At 37.7% G+C, this 16909-nt stretch overlaps 1 protein-coding gene across 1 annotated transcript in view; it reads left to right on the top strand.

The window, feature by feature from the left end:
* Neo1 (neogenin 1) overlaps positions 1 to 16909 on the top strand; it is a 122809-nt gene that overhangs the window by 38742 nt on the left and 67158 nt on the right. Inside the window, exons 5-7 of the mRNA XM_042697384.1 lie at positions 2706 to 2842; positions 11347 to 11501; positions 13589 to 13709. Of these exons, the coding sequence (XP_042553318.1) occupies positions 2706 to 2842; positions 11347 to 11501; positions 13589 to 13709 (413 nt within the window). The remainder of the gene's footprint in view (positions 1 to 2705; positions 2843 to 11346; positions 11502 to 13588; positions 13710 to 16909) is intronic.

The following is a 16909-nucleotide window of genomic DNA, read 5'->3' as shown; positions in this document are numbered from 1 at the left end:
TCTTCTAGAGCAGTGCTGCCAGTGAAAATATAATGCATGTGTCCTTTTTAACTTGAAGTCTTGTGGTAGCCACATTAAAAAATAATTATAATGTGTATATTACAAAATATAAGTAATTTTATGGGTCCTAGTCTAGGAGGTATTAGTGGAGGCCTTGCCGGGAGCTAGAATGTTGAACTCTTAAGTAGTAATGAGAATCCCGCATTTCCTTTACTGGTCATTGGTAGCTGAATGGGGCCCTGGACTCGGCCTCCCTCTGACAGTAATGAAACAGCTTCCCCATCCACTGCCTACACCAGTGGTATCAGAAGAAAGCTAAAATAGAGAGTCTAAATAAGATAGGTTTTTCAGTTGAAAATCACTCAAGAACCAGGAAAATCCCAACTTAATTGAGAAAAGACAAGAAATGCCAACACTGAGTTGACAGAGTTAATGAATTGTCTCAGTGAGCAATTGATGTTTGCAACACACTCCAAACAAATAAAAAACAAAAAGAAATCCCAACAAAGAAAGAAGGCATTATTGGCATCCAGTGGGATCTTGGAATGTATCCCCTTGTCAGTGGAGAACACATGGGACTTTCACTGCTTTTCTTTTTCTTTCCTTTTCCATTTCCATGAGATGTGCCTCTTAACAACATTTGTTATAGCTTGAACTCAGGGCCTCACACTCAGCTTTATTAGCAAATAGATTTCAACAATATGTAGAAGAATTATGTACCATTCTAGAATTTATTCGACAGATGAAAGACTTAAGTATGTTATAATTAATCAGTGTACGGCCCCGTCCTCCCCCATTAGCAAGTTAGTAAAGATACCTTACACAATAATAGTCAGAGGAGGAAAAACATTTGACAAAATTTAACGTGTTCATGACTTCTTAAAATCTAGAAATGTACAAATCAAAACAACATTAAGATTCCGTTTCACCTCAATTAGATTGGTCAACATTGAGACTGTTTTGTTTTTCGTTGATCGTCGGGCCTGAACTCTGGGCCTGGGCACTGTCCCTCAGCTCTTCAGCTCAAGGCAAGCACTCTACCATTTGAGCCACAGTGCTGTTTCCAGCTTTTTTGCTTATGTGCTGAAGAATCAAACCCAGGGCCTCATGCAGGCAAGGCAAGCACTCTACCACTGAACCACCTTCCCAGCCCAACATTGAGAATTTGAACAATAAAAAAAATAAACTGCTGGACAGCAATGGCTCATGCTTATTAGAATGTTTTCTTATTTGGAGATTGAGATCTGAGGATCTTAGTTCAAAGGTAGCCCAAGCAGAAAAATCCTTAAGATTCTTAACTCCAGTTAATCCCTAGGTAGACTGTGGCTCAAGTGCCAGCCTTGAGTGAAAAAGCTAAGGGACAGTGCCCAGGCCCTGAGTTCAAGCAAGTCCAAGTAACACAGAAAAGTAAAAAGTTAAAAACTTAGCAAAATAACTTAATTTCAGAATATCTACAAAAACCTCCATCTAACATTAAGGACCAAGTTAAGCAAGTCCACTGTTACAGTAGCTGAAAATTTTAAACCAGTTTAATAATACAAGACAAAGGAAGGAGTAAAAGAGTCCCTATCTATAGGTAGCATGTTTTCTTTCCCTCCCTCCCTCCCTTCTTTCTTTTTGTTTTGTACTCTACTTTTTTTTTCTTTTTTTTTTTTGGGGGGGGGGGTCCGGTCGTGGGGCCTGTACTCTGGGCCTGGGCGCTGTCCCTCAGCTCTTCAGCTCAAGGCTAGCACTCTACCACTTGAGCCACAGCGCCACTTCCGTTTTTTTTTCTTATGTGGTGCTGAGGAATCGAACCCAGGGCCTTGAGCATGCAAGGCAAGTGCTCTACCACTGAGCAACCTTCCCAGCCCATGTACTCTACTTTTTGAGCTGTGTCTCTAGCCCTTTTTTCTCTGGTTATTATTAGAGATAGGGTCTAGCTGGCCTGGACATCTCTTATTAATTTATGTCAGGTACATTTGTAATACTGGATTTACTGTGTAATTCTCCAAATTAACCTTGTTCACTTTACAAAAATTTGATTAGAATATTAATTTGTGATTGCTTCCATGATGTTACTGGATTCTTTTAGTTATTTTGTTTTGATTTTTTCATAGACACATCACTCCGTAGAGTTGGTTTGGTATTCACCATCCTTGTTTATAGCTGATTTGTACCTAGTACCACACCCAGGGAGCTGTTCTCTGGCAATGTCCTCTCTTCCTTCCCTTGCTTTTTTCCTCTCATTTCTAGCCAAGTCACCATAGGAAACTTTCAGTTGGCACTGTCACCCCTGACTTACTGGTTCTGGTCTGACATTTTACCCTCTTTACTTTTTCTTGGTGTTAGTAATTTTAGTGTAGCATAGTTGTGGTGGAGACAGTCTTTGATGGATTCCAGATTTCAAAAATTACACAATTGCCAGAGAGTTGGCCAGAGAAAGCTGAGTTGGAATTGGTCATAAAAGTGACAACCCGTTGAGAATCACTACAAGTGCCAGAGGCTGTAACATTTGATTTGTCCTCGTGATATTGATACATGTGAAATATGAGCAAAGCAAATTCACACTACAATAATTTTATGTTTATCTCAGTCCATTTGTAGCCACATCATAAATAATGGTGTTTGACTATTTTCTCTATTTTCATGTAGAAAATTTCTCAGGTACTATTTTCTTTGTGATGAAATGTTTCGTTTTTTTGTTTTTTGTTTTTTTAATACAGCTCTGAAAGATTGGCCTTGCTGGCAGGTGGTAGCCTGGAAATCAGTGATATCACTGAGGATGACGCAGGGACGTATTTCTGCATCGCAGACAATGGAAATGAGACAATTGATGCACAGGCAGAGCTTACAGTGCAAGGTATGTCAGTATTTACTGTCTAGTCAAAAAGTCCCATGTACTCTCTGGTCTGCTAATTATTCAAAAGTAATGGGAGAGACCATATAATACAGCAGTTAAAACCCCAACATTTAGACCAAACTGCCTGGGCTCAAATTCTGGTCTTACACCATCTAAATACATGACTGTAGGAAACTTACTGAACCTTTGTGAATCTCATTTTCCATATCTGTAAAACGGAGACAATAAGATTACTCACTTTATTGGAATTGTTTTGAGGATCAATAGCTAGTCCTTATGGAAGACCCAGAATAGCACATAAGCTCAGTGTTAGTTATTGATGTTTTGAGTAGCAGCAACAGCAGTTGTAATAGTATGGGGGCAGAGGGTGTGATCTGGGCCATCTGGAAGTTTCTGTTCACTGTTCTTTTCTCAGGATGCCTTTTCACAGAGACATCTGTTCTCTGACCCAGAACCTTGTCTGTCAGCATTCATGTTTCTTTTTTGGGTTAGTAGATCACCCAGGAAGGGATGCAGGATGTTGATTTGGTTTGATGATTTTGTGTTTATTGCTGGCCATCACTGCAAGCATAGTTGTCCTTCCCTTTTCCTTATACACTCCCCATTACCTTGACAGGTCCTCTGAGAAAGGTGGCATTTACTCACAGCCTCCTCATTATCTCCATCCTTCCACCTTTCCTCCAAATGGAGGGGTACCAGGAGAAAGATATTTTCTCTCTCTCCTATGACTTATCTGTTTTGATCTTTGCTTCAAAGACTTGTCCTTAGGACCTTTTCCTTTTGTTCTAGGGAAATCTAACACAGCTCAGATATATAGAAATGTAGGCTGAGTTATGGTATTCAACCAACTTGAGCATGGAATGGAATAGTAGTTCTGCCATACAATGGCATGTTCTGAGCAATGAAAACTGATACACTATGACATTCAACAGAAGCCAGACACAAAAGTAAAACAGTATAATAAAATTTATTGAAGTTCAAACCCAGGAAAAGTAATGACTTGAGTGTTGCACAGCTAGGCTTCAGGTATATTAATATCATTTCTGAATCTAGATAGTATTTACAGTTCAGATGGTCCAGCCTATGTGAGTTCACCTCTTTTTTATGGTTTACAGACAAGCCATTATGTGCAGAACATATTTGGAAAATTTTTGTTTTGAGCCTTGTCCCATACCTGATAGTGTTGGTTTTATTATTTTTCTATGGTAGAGAAATTACTTTATAAGAAATTATTGGAAATAATTGGAAAATATATATATACACAGATATGTATATATATACATTGTGTTTATAAATATATTCATATGTATCTAAACATTCAGTAGTACACCTGACTTTTGTTATTTTTAAAGAAATTATAACTCTAGGAAATACCATAATGAATGTGAATGCAGAAAAGGTTATAAGTTCATTCTTCATCTGTTAAATATTTCAGACTTATTATCATTAACTACTGGGATTTGTACACATGCTGTGACGTGAGTTAGCCAATGGTGTATTTCCTGTCATCTCAGATTGTTGATAACAGTTAACATGGGTCATGAGCTGCTTTTAAAGCAGGAATTTTCCTTTTCTCTTAAAAGAGTTGTGATAGTGTATAATACAAATTTCCCTGACTTCTCTCCCAAAAGGAAAATTTCCATGTGGGTTTTAATGGAATAAATTGACAAACTCTTCATTGGCCACTGTCTTTGACACTGTCAGTACCTATAACTGATACAACTAGAGATTTAATACTTCCATCTCTCTTGCTGTTTTGACAGTGCCCACAACTACAGTTGTAAACACTACCTTCTCTCTTGGAGCCCTGCCTGATACCATTCTCCTTTCTGTTATTCTGTTATATTCTGTCCTGTGCTTACCTCTCACCTCTTGAAGGTCTTGGCCTCTCCCCTTCTCCAAGTCCCTTTCCTAAACAACACTCATGTGCAGCATGCACAACCGAATGTTATCATCTGCTGGACTCTTAGCTCCCTTGGGTGCAGTACAGAAAGCAAATTCCTCAAAGCAAATGAGACCCGAGACCCATCCATTGTTAATGATTAAAAAAAAAATTGTGTGCTAGAGAGGAGTGCTTGTGAGTTCTCCACCCAGTGTGCTGGGAGGCCAGCTTTGGTTTTCTCACTCAGCTCCATGAGCTGGGCCAGGTTAGTTAACCTGCATGTCAGTATCTTTTATTACTAAAATAAGTTCTTGGGAGCATTAAACTCCATCTAGCCTGAGATGCATATGGTGTCACCACCAAAACATAGGTTGTTATTTTTTCTTTTAAAAATATTTTAAGGGCTGGAAAGGTGGCTCAGTGGTAGAGTGCTTGCCTTGCATGCATGAGGCCCTGGGTTCGATTCCTCAGCACCACGTAAGCAGAAAAAGCCGAAAGTGGCGCTGTGGCTCAAGTGGTAGAGCGCTAGCCTTGAGCTGAAGAGCTGAGGGACAGCGCCCAGGCCCAGATTTCAGGCCCCATGACTGACCAAAAAATAAATAAATAAATAAAAGTTTGAATTAGCATACGTTAATAATATAAGAGGTTTCATCATATATGCATATATACATACACATACACACAGAGTACTTTATCTTTACCCTCAGTACCTTTTCCTTTTCTCCTCCTCCTATCGACCCCCTTCTCAGCAGATCCCCTTTTCATTTATGTTGTTATTAGTGGTTAGCAGCAACAGCACCATGTCATTTTATGTAAGTGTGCATGCGTGCGTATGTATGTGTTTGTGCTAGTCCCAGGGCTTGAACTCAGGGCCTGAGTGCTGTCCCTGAACTTCTTTTGCTCAAGGCTAGCAGTCCAACATTTGAGCCATAGCTCCACTATGGGCTTTTTGGGGGGTAGTTTTTTGGAGAGTCTTACGGACTTTCCTGCCTTTGAACTGCAATCTTCAGATCTCAGTTTCCTGAGCAGCCAAGATTACAGATGTGAGGTGCCAGCACCCAGCAACAAGTCATTGTTTGAACACAGCTATTTGCTAGGAATGTTCACTCTCTCCCCACCTTCAACCACAATTTTCTGTTACATCTTCAGGATAAGTTTACCTAACCTTCCTGTGAAGCTTTTGTTAACCTCTCCCTTTGTCATTAATGTCTATCTGACTCTTTCTTTGCCTTCTTTTTTCTTTTTTCCTACGAAAGACCAGGAATATCTATGTGAGATAAAATGAAATATGTGAGGTTAGAATCTCCATTTATGTAGATTACTAGATGAAGGATTTCTGATCATGAAGGTGTTGCAGAATAGAAGAGCCATTCACTTACCCGAAGGTGCTGTCTGTGTGCTGTTTTCACATTGAGCAAAAACAATACAGAAACTGTCTCTGTTGTGATTTTGTTACCCTAGTATGGTGGACACTTTGTGGAACAAATAAGCAAGTATCTTGGTACAGTAAGTGGATCTGTGGTAGTTTTGTTTTATTGGTACTGGGATTTGTACTTCAGGCCTTGTACTTGTAGGCAGGTGCTTGAGCCACAACTCCATCCTTTTTTTTTTTTTTTTTTTTTGCTTTATTTTTCCAATAGGGTCTGGACATTGACCTTTTAATTATATTCATTGCATAAATGAGATGCCAGGCGTGTGTGCCACCATACCCAGCATTTTTTATTGGTTGAGATGGGGTCTTGTGAACTTTTAGCCAGGGCTGGCCTCCAACTGCAATCTTTCTGTACTTAGTCTGTTCTCCCCACTCAACCCCTATCTACCCCCAAGTAGCTATTGTTACAGTTGTAAGCCATTGCACCCAACTGGATCTGCGGTTTTTATAAAACCTTACATTAAGAGGTTACCACTATGCTTACAGAGGGAATATGGTATGCTGATACAATCTTGCCATACAGCAGTGGAAGTGAGCTTCCAGCTTTCTCCAGAAACAGTGGAGGATTTAAAGTCTCTATGCTTTGTTAGTGGACCAGTACCTGTCTATATCTACCTACTAGGCTGCTAAACAAAATCTTGAAAGGATTTCAGCCTGTTTCAATGCTTGAGGGTTTTTGTTAAATTTTTGAAGAACTTGATGTCAGTTTGTTAATTACAGAAAAGAAGTTTTAAGAATATCTCTTGTGCAGTTTGTCATATAAATGGATAAAATTGCTTTGTTTTTCTACCTACAGATTTCAATGAGGATTTGACTGCTTAAGAATTTAAAGATTTAAAGAATGGAAATTTCCAAAATTATCTTCCAAACAATAACATAACCTTGAGCATTGGTGTTGGCCCCATATTATTTCCTGTTTGAATTGAATGACAATTTCCAGCTTTATATAGCAGTGCTAGTATTAAGTGATTTTCTAGTAAAATAATTTTGCACATATAATATGCTTTACCTCTAAATCCTACTTGTACATTAAGCAATTAAAATTATTCTTGTAATAATGATGGCATTAGAAGGGGTAGGGAACTATCAAGGAGAATTTGAAGCTTAATTATCTCTTTGGTAATGAAATGCATAATCTTCCATTACAACACTTATTTTCTTATGGTAATTGGCTCATTTATTCTATAGTTATCAATTTAACTTCCCAACCAAAAACATCTGTTCTTACATTGCATTTAATTGGTGTGAATACCATCTACAAAGTAGTTAAAATCTATAGAACATTTTAAGGGCATGTTTTACAATTCATGAAAAGGAAAAGTAAATGCTGAATTGAACATTGTTTATGATTTTTTTTCTAATAGTCTTTTTTTTTTTTTTTGGGTCCAGTAATGGGGCCTGAACTCTGGGCCTGGGCGCTGTCCCTCAGCTCTTCAGCTCAAGGCTAGCGCTCTACCACTTGAGCCACAGCGCCACTTCTGGCTTTTTTCTTTTTGCTTATGTGGTGCTGAGGAATCGAACCCAGGGCCTCATGCATGCAAGGCAAGCGCTCTACCACTGAGCCACCTTCCCAGCCCCTTCTAATAGTCTTTGGAAGTCTGTTTACTAAAAGTGTATAGTAAAATTATAGTAATTTGATTTTTTTAAAAAAGAGGATTGTAGCTGGGTGCTGGTGGCTCATGCCTATAATCCTAGCTACTCAGAAGGCTGAGATCTTAGGAATCCAGACAGGAAAGTCTGTGGGACTTTCATCTCTAATTACCCACCAAAAATCCAGAAGTAGAGCTGTTGCTTAAGTGGTAGATCATTAGCCTTGAACAAAAAATCTCAGGGACATCACCCAGGCCCTGAGTTCAAATCCCAGGACACCCTTTCCCATTGTTTGTTTTCTAGAGTTACTTTACTCTGCCTCAGGGAGAGGAACTTTAGTCCTAGAGGGTTAAAGAATATTGCAGTTAGAACTGTTACAGTTAGAAGTACAGGCTTTGAAAGAAGGGGGAAAAAATCACCCAAGGAAGAAAGATGGGGACAAGTTGGGGTAGGGGGAGGAGGTTGTTTATAATTTTAAAAGTGGAAGGGCCAGGTGCCATTGGCTCTTGCCTGTAATCCTAGCTACTCAGGAGGCTGAGATCTGAGGATTGCAGTTCAAAGCCAGACCAGGCAGGAAAGTCCTTGAGACTCTTACGTCCAATTATCCACCAGAAAACCAGAAGTGGCTCCGTGGCATAAGTGGTAGAGCACTAGCCTTGAGCTGAAGAGTTCAGGGACTGCGCCCAGGCCCAGAGTTCAAGCCCTACAACCGACCAAAAAAAAAAAAGTAGAAGGATAAATCATAACAATTTAAAAAAAAATTGTTACAGTGGAAAAGGAAAAAGACAAGATACAGGGTTGAAAGCTAGACTTGTTTGAATATACCTTGCTATTGTAGATTTAAACTTCAACTTTTTTATTTTGGCAGTACTTGGGTTTTAATTTAGGGCCTAGAGTTTGCTAAGCAGGCACTCTCTTGCTGAGCTTCACATCTTTTTAACCAAATAACTTCTTAGAGTAGAAAGTAAAATAAGTGGTCCTAAACACATATATAGTTGCTTGCCGAGCCACATAGAAATTCCAATTCAGACTGAAGTTTGGAGTAGTAATTGCACTGCCGGCACCTAATAGGATATCCTGTAAGGACAAAGGAACAGCAGGGATCTTCAGTTTTTTCCTGTTATAGTGTCATTGGAAATTTTATTCTGAGACCAAGGAGGTATAAGATGAAGCAAATGAGTAAATATGGTAGTGTCATTGAGAACAGGGATTTTTCATAGGAAAGAAATGACATAAATTACTCTTATACTTTCCCTGCTCCCATACTACCAGAATATTCACTTAGATTTCCTTTCCATGTCTCTTTCAAACAGTCTTGTCTTTTAGAAGTACACATTTATTTATTTTTTTGGTCTTGAGGTCTGAACTCAGGGCCTGTGCACAGTCCCTGAGTCTTTTGCTCAAGGCTAGTGCTGGACTGCTCTGAGCCACAGAGCCATTTTCAGTTTTCTATTGATTAATTGGAGATAAGAGTCTCACAGACTTTCCTGCCTGGGCTGGCTTTGAGCCATGATCCTCAGACCTCAGCCTCCCAAGTAGCTAGGATTACAGGGGTGAGCCACCAGTGCCTAGTGATGTTTATGTTTTTCTAAATGTCAACCTCAGTAGTCCAATAAGAGTAACTGGTTTGAAATTTTTATTGTTAAGTCCTGTGCCCTTTCAGGGAATTTTATTTGTGAATACTAGTTTTGTAAAACCAAGGTTTCAATTAGCTCCTGTCCTAAAATAGGAACTCAACTTACTTGTAAGTACACTAAGATCTTTCAACTCTGTAACTTTCTGACTTAAGTTTTTAATCTAGGAATGTTTCCACTCACTACTGCTTAGATCCCATAGCAGTCCTGTTATCTAGTATTGTTACAGTAGTTCCACTTTTCACACAAGCCTGCTAGTGTCCAAAGAGGCAACATAGCATCAGAGGGTGATGCAGCTTTGTCAGTGACTAGGATTTGAACCCATGCAGTCAACTACAAAATGTATATCCTTTCCTAAAACATTTAATAGAAAAGAATGACATTCCCCATGTAATTGAAGTAGCTTCACCAATTATCAATTCAGTATCAATATTGATTTATCTGTACCCTAATCCATCTCATCCCAACCCCACATAGATTATTTTGAAAGCAAAATTCAAGAATCTAATTATATTTTTTCATATTTATGTGTATATATATATATATATATATATACACACACACACATACCTAATGATATTTAACTACCTCTACAAGACATTCCTAAACATAACTGTGATACCATCATATTGGTATTTGTAAAAATTTCCTAATATCAATTATTCCTTCAGTCAGTATCCACTAATTAGCTTATGTTTTAATTTTTCACTTTTGAATTGGATAACCAAAGTATCTTCACAAATAATTTTGTTTCTTTTTTGTTTAAGACAAGGTCTTGCTACCACGTTAGCCTCAAACATGAAATCCTCCTGTCTCAGCCTCCTAAAAGCTAAAATTACAAACATACACACTACTTCAGTTTATTTCTTAATTTTCTTTTACTCCTCAGGCTTCTCCTTTATCTTTTATAATTGTTTGCAGTTTGTTAGGAACCAAGCCCTTTACCCTGTATGGTCTCCTGCGTTGTCTTTTGCTAACTGCGTTGCCATGTAAAATGTTCAATATATTCAATGCAGTCAGCTCAGTTTTCATGCTACCTTCATAATCAGATCCAGGTACTTCCATCAGGAGGTTCATAAGTGACTGACTCTCTTTTTGTGAGGGAATAGCCTTTGATAATCATTGCCCATAGTAATTGCAAAGTAATAGTGTTCTTAATATGTTATTCTCTTTCCCAATTAATTGTTAGGATAACCAGTTATCTGGCTAGTCTAAATAAAGTGCTGTTCTTACTCAAGAGCAGGATAAATGCTTGACTCTCTCCCTTTTAGTTTTCAGAATGGGGTGCTAATTGATAAGCTTCTCCTAAGATGCCCATTGTGGTTTTTTTCTTTTTAAAGCATTTTCTTTTAAAATACATTTGGTTTGTTTCAGTTCACTGAAGTTATCATTATGATGATTGTAGAACTGTCCTATCTTTGAGCAGTAGAGGAAGTCTGGGACTGATAGAATCTCCCAAGTCTTGCTTGACATGACCCTACTATTGGTCTTCAGTATTTTCTGGTTACTATTTGAAGGTGCTTATTGTGGACAAAGTCAGCAATTACTTGCTTTTTAAATATAAACTTTATCATGATTTTCTACTAGTATTTCCAATTAAATTCAAAACTGGAGTACTGGAGCTTGAACTCTAGGCTTCTTACACTTACTCAGCTTTTTTTTTTTGCTAAAGGCTGACACTCTGACTTGAGTCATACCTCCACTTCTCTTGCCTTTTGCTGGTTAATTGCAAGTAAGAGTCTTTCAGATTTGTCTGCCTAAGCAGGCTCTGAAGCAGGATTCTTACCTCTTAGCCTCTTGAGTAGCTAAGATGATAGATGTGAGCAACTGGTTCCCTGCAAAACTTTGTTTTAACTGCATCTTCTTAACTTCTGTATCTCAATTCTATGATTTTAAGAAATTGGTTCATGTATGAATAGCTACCTATTTTGACTTTCACTGTCTTAATTTTCTTTCTATTTTAAAGCCCAACCTGAATTTTTAAAACAACCTGCTAATATATATGCTCATGAGTCCATGGATATTATATTTGAGTGTGAAGTAACTGGGAAGCCAACGCCAACTGTGAAATGGGTCAAGAATGGGGACATGGTCATCCCAAGTGATTACTTCAAAATTGTAGTAAGTATCTTTCAAAGAAATGGATTTATTTATTTATTTAATTTCTTTATTGTTGGTCATGGGGCTTGAACTCTAGGCCTGGGCGCTGTCCCTCAGATCTTTAGCTCAAGGCAAGTGCTCTGCCACTTGAGCCACAGTTCACTTCCAGTTTTCTGGTGGTTTATTGGAGATAAGAATCTCATGGACTTTCCTGCCTGGGCTCATTTTGAACCTCAATCTTCAGATCTCAGCCTCCTGAGTAGTATTACAGGCATGAGCCACCAGTGGCGAAATGCATTTATTTTTGAAGCCTTCAATGAATTTTTTAAAAATTATAATCACCAAAAGATTTACCCTGTAAATACCAACTTAAGCACCATATATGAAAAGTAGAAAAATCTCTACAGTGTAATTTCTTTATTGACTGATGAGAAAGCTCAGCCCAGAAATGTTTTGGTAGTAGTGCTTGGTCACATGGCAGATCGGTGGCTGAACTGTGCTGAGAGTCTACCAGATATCTGGTACTCAAACGCAAGTGGCACCATTTTCTGGAAGTAGTGTGATCATGTATATGAGCAATCCCAATTTTCTATGTAGCTCTCTGTTCAAGGAACAGAAAGCTTTCCCTTAAAATGTGGAAAGGTGATCCTTTTGAAAAACATACCAATTACACAGCATACAATAAAAACATAACCACAAGTCAGATTCTAATTTCTAGACTCTTCAAAATAAGGTTACCCAGTATCAGAGAGACATAACAATAGATAAACAGTAAATTCATTACTATGTGCTGCCTCATTAATGTGTATAATTCGTATGTTTTTATGTGTTACAGTAAAAAATGAGATATGGTGTCACATCCCTACTATTTCAGCACCCAGGAATGTGTGGCAGGAAATCAGTGAGTTCAGGGTCAGCCTAGGCTATGTAGCAAGACCCTGTCTCTCTCACATACAATAGAAAAAGGAAATGTAAAAAAATTGTTAAATATATCTAAGACTTCTCACAATACCTTTTATCTAATATTATCATAATCTAACACCCTCGTAAATAGAATTATCTGATCTTTAATAGTAAGTCTTGATGATATACTTTAAGGTCTGAATATGATCCTCATGAAGGTTAGATGTAATTATGATTGTTAAAGACTTAATCTCTTTACAAATTTGCCATAGAAGTAATACATTCCTATTTTCTATTTTGAAATGCATAATATCATGCTACTAAAATTCATGCTGAGTGCAGTGGCTCAGGCCTATAATTCTAGCTGTTCAGGAGGCAGCAGAGATCAGAATTGCAGTGTGAGACCAGCCTGGGCAGAGACTTGGTGTTACCCATCTCAACCAATAAAAGCTGGATGTGGTGGTTCACACCTTTCATCCCAACTGTACCAGAAGCATAAATAGGATTACAGTCTAGGCTTGCTCAAGCATAAAGACAAGTTCCCATTTTAAAAATAACTAAAGGAAAAAGAGCTAGAAGCATGGCTGCCACTGGATGTGGTAAAGCCTAGTAATTGTGAGGCCCTAAGTTCAGACCCTAACATTGCTACAAAAAAACCCACCTAATTCATAAATACTTAACATTAAAAAGCAACCTGTTATAATTAAAATAGCATTTTTGTCAAAACTTGCATACTTCTTTAACATTTTTTAAACTTATTTCACCAATAATAATAGTTGGCATGTAGTACTTTGTTTTTTGTTTTGAAAAATCAGGTGTGTACCCTGACTTATTGTGGTTTAATCCGTTAAAACCATTGATGTTATAAATAATGTTAGGAAAATAATGCCTGTGTTTACAAATCCAGGCTTTATAGTGCTTGCCAGATATTTTTCCAATAAAAGTATAAGGTTAAAAACAGGGAGGCTGTGCTTTTTCCCCGTTTGTGATGGTATTATTCTAGTCACTTAGGTGACTAGAACAGGCACTTAAGTGCCTGGCCAGTACTCTAATAAAAAATTGAGAAAACAGGCACATAGGTAGATAGGATTCAACATAAAATGACTTGCCTTTCCTTCCACAAAAGAACATACCCTTGCGATTTTTAACTTATATTTGTCAACCATTTTAAATGATAACATTTTGTGTATGTTTTTCTTCCTTAGAAGGAACATAATCTTCAAGTTTTGGGTCTGGTGAAATCAGATGAAGGGTTTTATCAGTGCATTGCCGAGAATGATGTTGGAAATGCGCAGGCTGGAGCCCAGCTCATAATCCTTGAACATGGTAAGAGGCTGAGACAGTAAGTGGAAGGCAGCTTAGCCATGTGGCACTGTGACACCAGGAGACCTCATGATTGTTTATTTGGAATGCCCAGTACGTGGAATAACTAAGAGAAAAGAAATAGCATGTTTGTCACTTAGAATTACCTAGACACATTTTCCAGATGATGTTGGAAAGAAATGGACAACAAGAAAAAGTAAACAGTAAAAGTAAACAATATAAAAGTAAACAATATAAGAGCCCTACCCAAATGATTTTTTTCTAGAATCCATTCTTTTTTTTTTGCCTGTCCTGGGGCTTGAACTCTGGGTTTGGGCACTGTACCTAAGCTCCTTTTTGCTCAAGGCTAACCCTCTTCTACTAAATATAAAAGAAAATACAGAGGAAAAAATTGGTTATTTAGGAATGTAAGTACCTTAGCTAAATTAAAGATTAAGTTAAAAGGAAGATGTTGCAAGAGTTACTTTAAATTATTTAAGAATTATTCTGAATGTGACAATAATACAGGCAAGTGATGCTAGCTAGCCTGAGCTGTATAGTGAATTATTCTAGGCCAGTGTAGGCCACACAGAAAAACAAAACAAATGAAAAAGAAATTATTGCTGCAGGTATGTTAAAAGTAGTAAAGCTTAAAAGAAAATAGCTATGATTTTTTTTTGAACCATTAACTTTTTATTGTCAGTGGAAGTTAAAAATAGATTCAGGGGCTGGGAAGGTGGCTCAGTGGTAGAGTGGTTGCCTCTCATGCATGAGGCCCTGGGTTCGATTCCTCAGCACCGCAAAAGCAGAAAAAGCTGGAAGTGGCACTATGGCTCAAGTAGTAGAGCACTAGCCTTGAGCTGAAGAGCTGAGGGACAGCGCCCAGGCCCAGAGTTCAAACCCCATGACCGACAAAAAAAAAAATTATTATGTAAGACTGGAATGTAAAAACAGTAATGTGCGTTTTTATGTATGTCATTTGATACCAACTCTGATCAATGGCAGTTTTATCTAGTTTCAGCAAGGAAAGAAGGGTTGATGAAAAGGGAGTAGCATGGACTTGTTTTCAGTAAAGGAAATTCACAGTTTCCCCGCCCATTAATGACTTCTAGGATATTGTGTCCAAAACAGATAAGGATTCATATTGAACATCACTTTTTTCTTTTTGACAGAAAAATTTGTCAAAAATTCCATATAGTATCTGAGGTTATAGTGCATAACAGAAGTTCTAGAATGAGTGACTAATGATCTGGCACCACTACAAGTTTGGCTTAGGACCAGGGAATTGTTAGTCATTAATGGAATATTTTAAATCTGAAGCATGAAAATATGCAGTAGTTGGTGTTAATCAAAATATAAATTCAAATCAGTTACTTTGCTTTTTTATGACTGTAACTTTAGGAAACATTTTCCTCAAGATAACTCATACAATTTGACTTCCTAATCATGAATTCCATATCTAGGAATGCCCAAGATTGAAAAAGTATCTGAGGGCTTAGAATATGGCTCAAGTTATAGAGCTCCCACCTAGTAAGCAAGAGACCCTGAGTTCAAATGCCTGAGCTGCCCAAAACAAAGCAATGTCAGTATTCTGCTGTTAACTTACTGATTGGATCAGGTCCTGAAAGCTTGTTTTTTGTTTTTTGGGTTTTGTTTTTTTGTTTTTTAAAATTTCTGCAAAATGAAGGAATCACATGATCTGTCAGATTCCTTATCACTCTAAACACTCCATTAAATGAAGTTTTTTTAGAAATACCAACTGTATTTTAGTACACTTTTTCTAAGATACTGAAATAGCTCTGTTAATGGTGGATAGATTGGAGAGTTTCCAGTTAACAAGGCCGTATGTAGCACGTATAATGAAACAGCTTTGGTGCTGGCTTGCATCCACTTGCTGGAATTCCTGCAGGATTGTGTTTATTCATGTCTTGTTCCCACTGTGAATAGCTAAAAACCCCCCTGAACATCACTTTCCCTATCTCTAAAGTATAAACAGTTTGTACACAGGACACCTCTGAGGGATAAAAAGAATAATGGTAAGTACCCTTTTAGGTAATAGTAATTTGAAAGAACACACAGACAAAGCACTCAAAGGAATTCAGTAGTCAGCAGGGCACTGGTGGCTCATGCCTGTAATCCTAGCTACTCAGGAGACTGAGATTTGAGGATCACAGTTCCAAGTCAGCTAGGGCAAGAAAGTCCAACTAACCATCAGAAAACCAGAAGTGGTAATATGGCTCAAAGTGGTGGAGCACTGGACTTGAGCAAAAATTTTCCAGGAGCAGAACTCAGGCCCTGGGGTCCAAGCTCCAAGTCTGACAAAAAAAATATAATAAAAAGATTAACTTCATGAAGTAAACATGAGGACTTTTTTTAAAAGTATGCAACAAAAATTCACTTAATATTCATGTAAACTATTTAAATTTGCAAAGCAAAATAATCTTTTGTGACCAGATTGCAAGGCATCTGATATGGTCTGGCAAAAACTATATTTGCACTAAAATATTTTCAAATAAACATAACACATGTTCATTGTCCAAATTAAGAATGCATAATTGAGTGATAGAAAAGTAAACTTTTTAATTCTTCCTCTGTCAGTGTTAACAGTGTTAACCCATTTTGTCTATGTATTTATTCATTCAGTAACCATAGATGGAACAGAATTCTGTAAACTTGTGGCTTTATTATGCTGTGTTGGGGTTGAACTCAGCCAGCAATCAGAAGTTGCTCTGCCTTAATAGAGCTTATATTTTATTACTGTGGACAGACAAGCAAATAAAGTGTAAAGAAAATAATACAACTCTTACAGCTACTTAGAGGAAATGAAAAATTGCTTGATAAAGAACTATTGGGGGTAAAGTGCAAGTTATTTTAAATAAAGCCCTGTTTGCTCAAGTGATGATATTAAGGTTGAGACCTAGAAAATTAGGTGAAATCTGTGTTTGTTTTCCACACATATAAACACAATCATGCACACTATTTTATTGTGCTTTCTTGGTAGGTACTTCAGCTGTTTGTTGGTTTGTTTTTGGTGCTTGGTGTTTTTTGGGGGGTGGTTGTTGTTGTTGTTGCTTTAGTTGTTTCTCAGATATAATCTTAGGTTTTTGTCCAGGGCTGGCCTTAGACTGCAGTCTTCCTACTATACCTTCTGTATAGCTGTGGTTACCAGCATGGGCTACCATGCCCAGCTGTATATGCATAAATTTTATTTGCAGAAGTAACAT

The sequence above is a fragment of the Dipodomys spectabilis genome, unplaced genomic scaffold (assembly GCF_019054845.1).
Source record: "Dipodomys spectabilis isolate Male_0828 unplaced genomic scaffold, ASM1905484v1 ptg000219l, whole genome shotgun sequence".
NCBI classification, from domain to species: domain Eukaryota; kingdom Metazoa; phylum Chordata; class Mammalia; order Rodentia; family Heteromyidae; genus Dipodomys; species Dipodomys spectabilis.
This window is presented reverse-complemented; position numbering and strand designations above follow the sequence as displayed.